The 12,737-nt window shown below is 43.4% G+C and overlaps 1 protein-coding gene across 8 annotated transcripts in view; it reads right to left on the bottom strand.

Annotated features, from left to right (window-relative positions):
- The window catches only part of tpm2 (tropomyosin 2 (beta)), a 34,095-nt gene that overhangs the window by 14,079 nt on the left and 7,279 nt on the right, over window positions 1–12,737 (bottom strand). The window contains exons 1-8 of one of the 8 annotated variants that reach the window (XM_071465988.1): window positions 11,572–11,745; window positions 10,426–10,559; window positions 9,750–9,867; window positions 9,372–9,442; window positions 8,050–8,125; window positions 6,420–6,482; window positions 6,259–6,328; window positions 4,281–4,608 (exon numbers count right to left, since the gene is read on the bottom strand). In XM_071465988.1, coding sequence (XP_071322089.1) covers window positions 4,526–4,608; window positions 6,259–6,328; window positions 6,420–6,482; window positions 8,050–8,125; window positions 9,372–9,442; window positions 9,750–9,867; window positions 10,426–10,559; window positions 11,572–11,703 — 747 coding nt within the window. In that variant the 5' untranslated portion in view covers window positions 11,704–11,745 and the 3' untranslated portion in view covers window positions 4,281–4,525. Of the gene's footprint in view, window positions 1–4,280; window positions 4,609–6,258; window positions 6,329–6,419; window positions 6,483–7,118; window positions 7,195–8,049; window positions 8,126–9,371; window positions 9,443–9,749; window positions 9,868–10,425; window positions 10,560–11,571; window positions 11,752–12,737 lie in introns of those variants that run through there. The other 7 variants (XM_071465983.1, XM_071465989.1, XM_071465984.1 and 4 more) reach the window with 7 other exon arrangements.

The raw sequence follows: 12,737 nt of genomic DNA, 5'->3' as shown, positions 1-12,737 counted from the left end.
AGGGGGTCCAGGAGTGGGTCAGTGATGGATTTGAGGTGGGACAGGACAAGACGCTCAAATGATTTCATGACCACAGAGGTCAGGGCAATGGGTCTATAGTCATTTAGTCCTGTGGGCCTTGGTTTTTTGGGGACAGGGATGATGGTGGAGGATTTGAAGCAGGCTGGCACGTGGCAGGTCTCCAGTGAGGAGTTGAAGATGTCTGTGAACACTGGAGACAGCTGATCAGCACAGTGCTTCAGGGATGATGGAGAGACAGAGTCAGGACCGACTGCTTTGCGGGGGTTCTGCTTCTTAAAAAGCCTGTTGACATCTCTCTCCAGGATAGAGAGAGACGTTCCTTTGGTAGAGGAGGAGGAGGGGGGTTCTGATGTGGCTCTGATGTGGAGGTTAGTGTCAGGCTTGTCCCACTGTCTTTCAAAGCGGCAGTAGAACTCATTCAGATCGTTGGCCAGACGGAAGTCATTAATGGAGTGGGGGGGTTTAGGTTTGTAGTTTGTGATCTTTCTGAGCCCTTTCCAGACAGAAGCAGAGTCATTGGCTGAGAACTGGAGCTGAAGTTTCTCAGAGTACAGTCGTTTAGCTTCTCTCACCGCTTTGCTAAACCTGTACTTGGACTCTTTAAACTTGTCCCTGTCCCCACTCCTGAAAGCTTCCTCCTTTTGCCTCCTGAGCTGACTGAGCTTAGCTGTGAACCAGGGTTTGTCATTGTTATAACTCACCCTGGTGCGTGATGGGATACAGCAGTCCTCACAGAAGCTGATGTATGACGTCACAGCCTCTGTGAACTCATCCAGACTGTTGGAAGCAGTCCTGAACACCTCCCAGTCAGTGCAGTCCAAACATGCCCGCAGATCCTCTATGGCTTCACTGCTCCACTGCTTCGATGTCCTCGCAACAGGTTTACACAGTTTTAGTTTCTGCCTGTATGTGGGAATCAGGTGGACCATGACATGGTCAGAGTGGCCCAGTGCAGCCCGGGGGACGGCGTGATAAGCACCACTGATTGTGGTGTAACAGTGGTCCAGAGTGTTCCCCTCTCTGGTCGGGCAATTAACAAACTGTCTGTATTTGGGCAGTTCATGACTGAGGTTCCCTTTGTTAAAGTCACCAAGTACAATAACTACGGAGTCCGGGTTGGTCCGCTCCACACACAGTATCTGGTCTGCGAGCGCCCGCTGTGCCTCCTGCACGTTGGCCTGTGGTGGGATGTAAACACCGACCAGGATGAATGAGGTGAACTCACGGGGGGAGTAGAAGGGCCTGCAGTTTATGATGAAAGTCTCCAGGTCAGGAGAACAGTGCTGCAGGATCACTGTCACGTCTTTGCACCAGCCACTGTTTGCATAAAAGCAGATTCCTCCACCTTTGGTTTTGCCGGACAGCTCTGTGTCGCGATCCGCTCTGAAGAGCTGGAAGCCGGCCAGCTCCAGCGCAGAGTTCGGAATCGATCCACACAGCCACGTCTCCGTGAAGCACAGAACGGCAGATGAGGAAAAGTCTCTGTTCTTCTGCACCAGTAGCTGAAGTTCATCCAGTTTGTTGGGCAGTGAACGCACGTTGGAGAGAAAGATACCTGGGAGAGGTGTGCGGAGTGCGCGCCGGCGGAGACGCGCAAGCGCACCGGCACGTTTTCCTCTCCTCCGGCGTTTCACTGCGAGAGCAACGGTCAGTGCACCTCTGACCAAAATGTCCAATAATCCCACAGATGAGTCGAGAAAAGTAGGAAAAAAATCCACTGGAGTTGTTTCTCTGATATTAATGAGCTCTTCTCTGGTGAAAGAGCTCCGGAAACCAAAGCAGAAAACTGGATTTATAAAGAAAATAAGGCAAAAAAATATGTCTGGCATGAGGGATTACCTTTTAAACTAATAGAAAGTGGTGTAGGGGGGAAGTCATTTGATGTAATTAAATCAATATATGAAAATAACAAACTGGCTGTGAAAACTTTAGATAAATGCACAGACTTCTTCCCACAGGGTAGAGGGGTGAAGCAGGGCTGCAACCTCAGCCCCACCCTCTTCAATATTCTGGCACCATCATTAGAACAGTCACCTGCACTAGGTCTCACACTTCAAGACACAGAAATCAAGTGTCTGTTTTATGCAGATGACCTGGTCATACTGTCTCCTACTGAACCAGGTCTTCAGCAGAACCTGGACCTTCTTCATCAGTACTATCAGACCTGGACCTGACAGTCAACATTAAGAAGACCAAAATCATCACCTTCCAGAAAAGATCAAGGCTGCAGAGAAATTACCCGACATTTAAAATAGAAGGGACACAAATGAGTTCCACTGGAAACTTCTGCTCTGCTGTGAAGGAACTGAAAGAGTAGGCGAAAAGAGCTTCCTATGCCATCAAGCAATCAGTTCAAATCCAAATCCCAATTAGGACATGGCTCAAAATATTTAAATCAGTTATAGAACCAATTGCACTGTATGGCAGTGAGGTGTGGGGGACCTTACTACAAAATGATTGGGCAAAATGGGACAAAAATTCCAATTGAAACCCTGCAAGCAGAGTTCTGCAAAAGTATTGTCCCGGGTACAAAGAAAAAGGCCAAACTTTGCCTGCATGGCTGAATTAGGCCGACACCCTTTACTTCTGAATATTCAGAAAAGATCTCTCACATTCTGGAGCCATATTAAAAACAGTCAACCTTCCTCTGACCATTATAAAACCCTTGCCCACCAAGAGCTGAATATTAGAGAGGAATTCTTCCCAAAATTTGAAAAAATAAGCCCCAAATTTAAATGTAACAGAAAAGTTAGAAAAGGTAGAAACTACCGATCATTCTGTGAGAAAAGAAAGAATGTGCAGTGTTGGCTGCTAAATATGTCACTTCCTGTCACAACAGAAGAAAGCTAGATATAGAAATGTAGAAACCAAATGTGATCACCACCAAGTCTCCTCTTCTCTATTATCTGATATCTGCATGCATACATTTATATCTGTACAAATGTATGAATAAATGCTTATGTGTATGTATATATATTTCTTTGCTTTTTGTTTCCTTTTTCCTTTTCTTTATTCCATTACATATATGATTATATTGTATTTTATTATATTATTAGTGTGTATGTATGTATGTGTGTGTGTGTGTGTGTGTGTGTATATGTATGTATATATATATATATCATTGCATTGAATAATTGTAAGTGTGCTTTGGCAACACATTCAAAATGTCAAGCCAATAAAGCCTGTTGAATTAAAAATTGAAAATTGAGAGACAGAGAGACAGACAGAGAGACAGACACAGTGAGAGTGACAGACAGAAAGAGAGAGAGAAAGAAAGACAGACAGAGAAACAGACAGACAGACAGAGAGAGACAGAGAGAGAGAGAGGGAGACAGTTCTCACTTGATGAGGCTAAATGAAGCCTCAGGCCTGTCAGTCTTTATTATTGTGGATCTGTGATGTTTAACCGGGTCACCGGTGACCTGATCACGTCAGTAAGAAGCAGTGCAGCAAGATAAAAATGATTAAAGGTTTGTCAGTTTTGACATGCTACAAATCGTTAGCTCAGATAAATGATCAGAGTGTAACCTCTGAGTTCATTTCTCAGTTACAATGAGCATTAAAATCTAATTCATTCAGATTCAGCAGTATCATAAACCAGCAGGACAGTGAAGGTGTTGACTGCCGCCCTCTGGTGGTGAAGTCCAACTGTCTGTTCCACCATTATTTATATTCCTTCAGTGCAGAAGAGTCCACAGATCAACAATCAGAGGGTTTTTATTAAGTCCATGTCATCGATATTGTCATGTATATGTCCTAGTTAAAGGACAATAGAAAACAGACAGACTCGTTTCCTATCAGATGACTCATTGAACAAACCTGCTTTTCTTCTTCAAGACTGACAAACCATCCAGGTTCAACAGAAAGTGGTAAAACACCACATCTCAGCTTGTTAGTTGAATCATATACAACGTAATTCTCAGTGCCACATTCAGTTTTATCATCCTAAACATACACACTTTTATCATCCTAAACATACACACAGCTCTGACTCTCTGAATAAAATAATGTTGATATTTTCAATATTCAAACCAACAGAACAAAGTGCTCAGTAAATGAAGATTTCTCCACATCAACAGATTCATGACTGAGCCCAACGTGAATCCATCTCTTCTTAAATCAGAAGATTCTCAGGTCTGAACCACAGCAGTAAAATCTAACGTCCTCATTTGTTCATCAGTGGAGGTTTATTCATGCAGAGGAGAAGTTATATATAAATTCTAAAAAGAGGAAGGAAACAGAAGAGAAAGAGACAAGACTGGGAGAAGTCAGGAGAACTTTAATCCATTTATTACCGGGGGTGGGGTTGGGGTTGGGGGGGGGTGCTTCAGTAAACAGAAGAACCAACAGATACAGCAGGGGGGGGGCAGTAACATGACCTTCTGTAAAAAGAGGAGTGTAACACATACAGCTGATTGAGGGGGCTGGAGGACAATCTTCTAACCCACAATGCCGCTGTGCAGAGTAAAGACAGGAAGGAAGAGTAGACAGGAAGTAAGAGCGTCTACAGTGTAGTCATGTCATTGAGGGCCAGGTCCAGCTCCTCACTCAGAGCCTTACCCTTCAGCTTCTGAGCATACACTTCATCTGCAGTAGGAGAGACACACACGCAGAGAGAGAGAGAGACACACACACACACACACACAGACATAGAGAGAGAGCGACACACACACAGACACATTCAGAGACACAGAGAGCGAGAGAGAGACAGACAGAGGGAGAGACACACACACACACACAGTGAGTGAGACAGACACAGAGACACAGAAACAAAGGACGGAGCAGAGTGGAAACATAATGAGGAGGAGGATCAGAAGAATAAAGAGAGAAGTAAAAGCCTTTGTGAAGTTCAAACTGAATGGATCTGTTTCACTGCGGTTAATGACATCATCACATCACCTGGTTACTATAACCAATCAAATCCACACAGACAGAACAGATCATGCAGAGTTATCAACCAGAGTTCCACTCAACACCTCAACAGGGTCAGTATCACAAACACCTGTAGGATCACACTGGTCCTGGTTCAGCTGTTAACAAATCATTAGTTAGTCACACCCTCTGGACGCCATGATGGAAGAGTTCACTTCCTGTCAACAGCTGAGGCTCACATCATTTCACCTCTAACAGAGTCTTAGTGTAGCCTATCAACATTGCAAACGTGGTAGAAACAGTTCTCACTACTGGTTACCAGTTCTTACTACTAGTTACCAGTTCTTACCACTCGTTACCACTTCTTACTACTAGATCCCAGTTCCTACCACTAGTTTCCAGGTGTTACTACTGGTTACCAGTTCTTACTACTGGTTACCAGTTCTCACTACTAGTTACCAGTTCTTACTGCTGATTACCAGTTCTTACCACTAGTTGCCAGTTCTTACTACTGGTTACCAGTTCTCACTACTGGTTACCAGTGGAGTAACAAGTGCACAGTGCAGAAGCATCATCTACATGAGAATGTTATAATATATGGTAGCATTAATTAACATTAGAGTGTTAATATTATAATGTTAATGTTATAATGTTAATATTATAATGTTCATTTTATAATGTTAATATTATAATGTTAATGTTAGAGTGTTAAAGTTATAATGTTCATGTTATAATGTTAGTATTATAATGTTAATGTTAGAGTGTTAATATTTGAGTTGCTGGAGACAGTGAAACCGCTTCCTGCTGCTATATCTGTAAACATGTTCACAGTTTAAAATATGAATCTGTAAAATAAAGAGTTCACTGTCAGTGTTCATGCTGAGATATTTCTGGAGTCACAGACTTTATAGGAACCTGCTGTGGCCAGTTTACAGCAGGTCAGTGGAATGGAACGCCAGGAGCTGCTCGTGGTGCCCCCTGCTTGGCTGTTATAAACATTTGAATGTTTATCATGATGTTTCAGGAAGCTGCAGATTTTATATCTGCACTTTAAATGTTGTTCTTTATGGTCTTGAACTTTTATCTGTTGTTATTTTACATCATTGTACTGATGTCCTGTTGTGACACACAGCTGTGAGATCCAGACAGATGTGGGCTCACATCTGTCACATCAGCAGCTCAGGGTGACAGTTTTACTGACATCCATGAGGGTGCAGTATACTCCTTCAGAACTGAACGTTCAGAAATCCCTTAGATTACAGGGTCCATTTCCAACCATCCATCCGTAACCCCCCCCCCCCCCTCAGGACGACGAGCAGGTGTGTTACTGCAGTCAGTAAAGTACAACAGGTGAGTGTGAAGTACCTTCCAGATCGTCAATGGTCTTCTCCAGCTTAGCCACAGACCTCTCTGCAAACTCTGCACGGGTCTCAGCCTAAAGCACAAACACAGCACAACATCTGAGTACATAGTCCTACCTGTATGAACAGGCGTGTGTTGATGTGGAGGACACAGAAGCATCTCACCTCTTTCAGTTTGTCAGTAAGAACTTTGATTTCTTCTTCGTATTTGTCCTCTTTCTGTGAGTACTGCAAACCAAACACACATGGTTTAATGAAGAGTCATTAAAATACATGTACACTTAGTATTAACTCACTGTCATTAAAATATATTTACATTAAATATTAACTCACTTTAATTAAAATACATGCACAGTACACTAACAACTAACAGACTTCGGGAATGGATGAACACACTGAATCTATTTTAAGAAAGGACAATAATGCATGAAACAGAACATAAACAGTAATATGTTAAGACAGTTGGAGGACATGTTACCATGGTAACCAATGTTTGCTCTTATTGTATGTTCACTACAGAGAATTCAAGTCACAGTTTTTCAAGACATAGGTCTTGTTCTCTGGAAAACCCTGAAGGTTGTTTAACAACATTTAATGCACTTTTTCAGGTCTTTCCAGGATCCTGGAAAACTCCTGACCACGTTATAAAATTTTTTCCATCCACTGAGATAAAAAGATTTTAACTGATTCCTCAGTTTTTAATTCAGTGTCTGAAGTAGCTGTGAACTTTTCACTTGTGGTTCACATGGTATTTTACACTGATGTTCAGCTGTGAACGCTCACTTCATTAAAGCAGGTCAGTGAGTGTGGATACACAGAGTGTGACAGGTGAGTCCTGAGGCTGACCCCTCAGCACCACTGTACCTTCTCAGCCTGGGCCTCCAGTGACTTCAGGTTGTTGGTGACATTTTTCAACTCTTCCTCGAGGTCACCAGATTTACTGATCAAAGTAGGAAAGAGGGGAAGGAGAGGAAAGGAGGAAGAGGAGGAGAGATCAAACCCTGACACGTTTATTAATGTATGTCTGTCTCACTCAGAGACAGGAGACATCACTGTGACTCAGAGAGACAGAGAACAAGGCTTCAGGCAGAACGCCAGGTGTTGTTAAAGGGGAGGTGCCAGTGGAGGGTAAAGGTGGATACAGCAGGTAACAGCTGCTCTTTTTCTTCTTGTCAACAAATCCCATGAAGAGTGTGTTGGTCCGTCTTTCAACACCTTCTCTCCTGTCTGCAGCTCTCAGCTCTGAACACATTGGTTCCTACTGATCTTTAGAAACAGCTCACAGGTGTATTATTAATTACTGTTTATCCTCAAACACGTGGGCACTGATGTTTTCATCAAACAGAGGAAACAGTGAATTTAAACCATCACATACCTAAACACAAGGAGCACTTCAGTTCACCTCCAGTCATCACTCCACCAGTCACACACTCACAGCCACCCCCTCAGTCACTCCTCCATCATACTTATGTTGATCCCCTCACACCCCCCAGCCCTCCTTCCATTTGTGTTCACTTCACCTTAACATCAGAAAATTGCTGCAGCCTCAGGAATCAGACCATTTCAATGTTTTGGTTTCACAGGTGAGTTCTGGTCCTGAATGAAACTGTGGTTCTGGTTCTTTCATCACATTTGTTGACAAGAAAAAGAGTCTAGAATATCAGCTGACTGATCTGATGACTTTAACCTGCCCTGATGTCACAGAGGGTGAGTGCAGGTTAGACAGAAAGCAGAGAGGGGAGGGGTGAGAGGCAGCAGCAAGTATTTGACCTGGTGGACTTTGTACTGTAAGTACCTCTTCCTCTCCGCACAGCATGTACTTCAGATTCTGGTCCATGAGTCTGAGCTCCTCCTCCAGATCCCTCACTCGGCTGCAGGTTAGTCCGGGAGGTCGGGGGTGAGGGGGGGGCAGTGGGCACGGCAGCCATGACACAAGACAAGTCCCAAACAGGTGGTGTTGTGTTCAGGCATGCATAACACAAAAACACAAACAACACACATCCAGGTCTCTGTGTGATTAGTCCACTCACACACATGACAAGGTCCTGTAGACTGAAGAGATCAGCTGACTGATCAATAAATCAATCTGGATCCTTGATTAATGGTTCAGACAGACTGAGGTTTCAGGAACATTATGACCTGAACATCTCTGACTTCTGTCTGTTTATTTTACACCCAAACCATTAATCAATGTATTGATCAAAGAATCAGTTGATTAATCAACAGTGATCAGCAGCTGCTGTTGTTTAAAGAAGTTTCACAGTAATGTTAGTAGCTTCACTATGACAACATGAATAATGGTAGTGGCATCACTATGACAACATGAATAATATTAGTGACTTCACTATGATAATGTGAATAATGTTAGTGGATCCATTATGACAACATAAATAATGTTAATTGGTCCACTATGACAACATGAATGATGTTAATGCCTCCACTTAAGACAACATATATAATGTTAATGGCTCTACTATGACAGCATGAATTATGTTAGTGGCTCCAATATGACAACATGAATAATGTTAAGGGCTTCACTATGACAACATGAATAATGTTAAGGGCTTCACTATGACAACATGAATAAAGTTGATAGCTTCACGATGACAACATGAAAAGTTAGTGGCTCCACTATGACAACATGAATTATGTTAATGGTATCACTATGACAACATGAATGATGTAGTGGCCCCACTATGACAACATGAATAAAGTTAATGGCTTCACTATGACCACATGAATCATGTTAGTGGCTCCACTATGACAACATGAATAGTGATAATGGCTTCACTATGATAACATGAATAATGGTAATGGATCCACTATGACAACATGAATAATGTCAATGGCTTCACTATGACAACATGAAAAGTTACTGGCTCCACTATGGCAACATGAAAAGTTAGTGGCTTTACTATGATAACATGAATAATGTTAGTAGCTTCAACTATGACAACATGAATAAAGTAATGGCTTCACTATGACAACATGAAAAGTTAGTGGCTCCACTATGACAACATGAATAGTTAGTGGCTTCACTATCACAACAGGAATGTGTCAGTGGCTCCACTGTGACAACATGAAGGAGTGGCTCTCGTGTTGTGTGCGTTGACTTACGCCTCGGCCACCTCAGCACGCTCCTCTGAACGCTCCAGGTCACCCTCCAGGATCACCAGCTTACGTGCAACCTGCAGACAGTCAACAATCCTATTGGTCACATGACTGCTCCAGAGTCCTTCACTGTTCCTGTGTCTACACGACACAATGATCTGACTCACAAGGTAAACAGTCGGTAAACTGGAATAATGGAAGCTGGTTTGTTGTTATTGCTGTGACACAGTTAAATCATCATCATTTAAAGGTTTATTTGTTTACATGTGAACCTGAACATGTGACACATCATCTGTCCATCTGCTTTAACTGTCCCTATGAATGTGGGTCAGTGTGAACCCTGTCAATGTGTAGCATCAGTTTATGCTGTGAAAACTTCCCTACCTCCTCATATTTGCGGTCGGCCTCCTCAGCAATGTGTTTGGCCTCTTTCAGCTGCATCTCCTGGATCTCCATCTTCTCCTCGTCTTTTGTTGCCCTGTTCTCGATGACCTTCATCCCTCTGAAAGAGATGAACAGCCGCTCACAGACTGACAGAGCTGAGGGGTTGTGTTCGTGCTCACTGTGAGCTCTAACTGTACCTGAGTCATGACTGCTCAGACAGCCTTTCATGAAGCAGCTGTTTTACACTTGATCAGCTGACTCCTCCTCTGTCTGTTTAATCAATGTCTAACTTTCTCTTTCTGTGGATGAGCTTCATCAGTGTCACAGTGATGTCATCAGGGTCGTCTCAGCTTGTCATTGCAGAACCCTTTTCAAACAGGCCTGTGTTATACACTGGAGGTGTGGAGAGTGACGGATGGGACCAGTAACCAGGCTGTGGGGGGGTCTAAGGAAAGATGGTACTGAGTGCATTCTGGGAAGTTTGTGGTTCAGTGTTTTGGGACTTTGAGCTAAAGGCCCTTAGCCTCCGTTGTGACCACAGCACAAAACTAATTCAGTGGATTCACTTCCTCAACTACTCTGATCTGGTTTATTGGATGTGAAAAAACCACAGAGGTAACACAACTGTACATTCACTGACACAGTGACTGACACTCAACACACAACAGCTCCTCACCTCTCGCTCTCGTCTGCAGCCTTCTCAGCCTCCTCCAGCTTCTGCAGAGCCGTGGCCAGTCTCTCCTGAGCTCGGTCCAGCTCCTCCTCCACCAGCTGGATACGCCTGTTCAGAGATGCAACCTCTGCCTCAGCCTGTAGAGGGACACATACATACACATACACACACACACACACACACACACACAGCAGACAGAACAGATCCATATTTGAACATATCAAACACATACTAATTGAAAAATATAATCACTTTCAGAGGATTTTTAATAGAAACACATCCAGATGATAAATAATGTTTTATATTCACAATGAGACACTGAGCTCAGTCCAGGTCAGGTTATGTACTCCAGCTGGTCACATGATGTCTCTGGATGTGATTAACATGTGACACAGGTCCAGGTCCAGGTGTTGCTGCAGTACAGATCCTGTGCCTGGGACCATCACATGAGCACTGTACTGAGCATCATGTAAAGAAGAAAGGAACAGTTCCCCTGAAGAGAAGCTGGTAGGTGGACTGAGATAAGGTGACTGTGAAGGTCACAGCATAAGATTCACATCATCGTCATCATCATCATCATCATCATCATCAGATCATCATGACCCTGTGACCTCATCCTGTTCCTGTTACTCCTCATTGTCAGGTGTTTCCTTTAACCTGTCACCTGTAGACCTGTTTAAAGGAGCAGAGTCACAGTCTCCTGAATACCTCCCGTGTACAGATGATGTGTGTGTCAGTTGTGTGTCTGTGGTGTTGACACAGAGCTCAAACAAAGACTGAGGAAAATGGAATTGAGCTATCACAGACTCACAATTTAACCTATTCTGGTAACAGGTCTGACCCCTGTGTGGCCCATGTTTGGCTCCTGTCTAGGCCCTGGACTGTATACTGAAGCCTGGTCATACACTGTGATGAAGCGGACATCTTTAAACTAACATAAGCGGTAGTCGTGGTGAAGCTGTACGACTTCCGGTCAGACTCACAGGTGACATTTACCTGTACCGTGCAGACTACAGTCGGTCAGCACTGATTCTAGCTTGTACTAATAACTCAACATGGCCGTTTGTCATCTCTGAAACTCGTTGAGCTCATTGACGTGTCCACAGTTTCCGGTGTTGTGAGTCCTCAGATCAGGTGTAAGTGTGTTACCCGTTCTCTGGCCTCCCTCTCCGTGTCCGCCTCCGCCTGCAGCAGCTCGGCTCGGTCCTCCGCCTCGTAGGTCGCCTGCTGCAGGCTCTGGATCTTCCTTCTCACCGTGTCTATCGAGGTAAAAGCCGCCATGCTGTCGAGTCTCCACTCTGCTTCTCCGGGTGACACGGTGTTGTCGTGGCAACCGCGGTGGCAACGGTGTCAGTGGTCGGATTTAACGCGTGATTCTTCCGGTTACAATTTCAAAATAAAGCAAGAAACAAGCAGATATTAATAAACTACACCAAATATTCATAAACTGCTGCAGATATTAATGAACTATTTGTATTTTTTTTCTCTCCCGTAGTTTGTGCTTCTCCTCTCTCTCCCTCTCTCTGTCCTCATTCTGCAGGTCTCTCTGCCTCGGGAGCAGCAGGATCCAGATCCACCGCTACTCATCATTACTATTAACCACTGTTATCTGTCATTATTATTGATAACACCATTACCTACACAGCTGTCCCTGGTCTCTCTCTCTCTCTCTCTTCTCTCCTCTCTCCTCCCCCCACCCCCCCTTTTTTATCTCCTCCTAAACCCAACCGGTCGAGGCAGACGGCCGCCCACCCTGAGCCCGGTTCTGTTGCAGGTTTCTTCCTGTTAAAAGGGAGTTTTTCCTCCCCCCTGTCGCCAAGCGCTTGCTCTTTGTGGGAACTGTTGGGTTTTTCTCTGTAACAAAGTAAGGTCTTGACCTTACCCTGTAAAGTGCCCTGAGATAATGTATATTATGATTTGGCGCTACACAAATAAAATTGAATTGAATTGAATTGAACTACTATTATAAACTGCAGCACATATTAATGAACTATTATTAATTAGCATCAGCAAATATTAATAAACTACAACAGATATTAATTAACTACTATTCATAACCCAGAGCAGATATTAATAAACTACTATTAATAAACGACAGTAGATATTAATAAACTACTATTAATAAACTGCAGCAGATTTGAACAAACTGCTGCAGATATTGATGAACTACTATTATAAACTGCAGCAGATATTAATTAACTTTTATTAATTAACTACAGCAAATATTAATCAACCACAGCAGATATTAATTAACTACTGTTAATATACTGCAGCAGATATTAATAAACAGTTAATGAAATATTCCTGTACAACTC

The sequence above is a fragment of the Trachinotus anak genome, unplaced genomic scaffold (assembly GCF_046630095.1).
Source record: "Trachinotus anak isolate AG129_WGS33_773 ecotype Australia unplaced genomic scaffold, CSIRO_AGI_Tana_v1 ptg000028l, whole genome shotgun sequence".
In the NCBI taxonomy this organism is placed as follows: Eukaryota; Metazoa; Chordata; class Actinopteri; order Carangiformes; family Carangidae; genus Trachinotus; species Trachinotus anak.
Note: the sequence above shows the minus strand (reverse complement) of the source record. Positions and strands in the feature narration are given on the sequence as shown.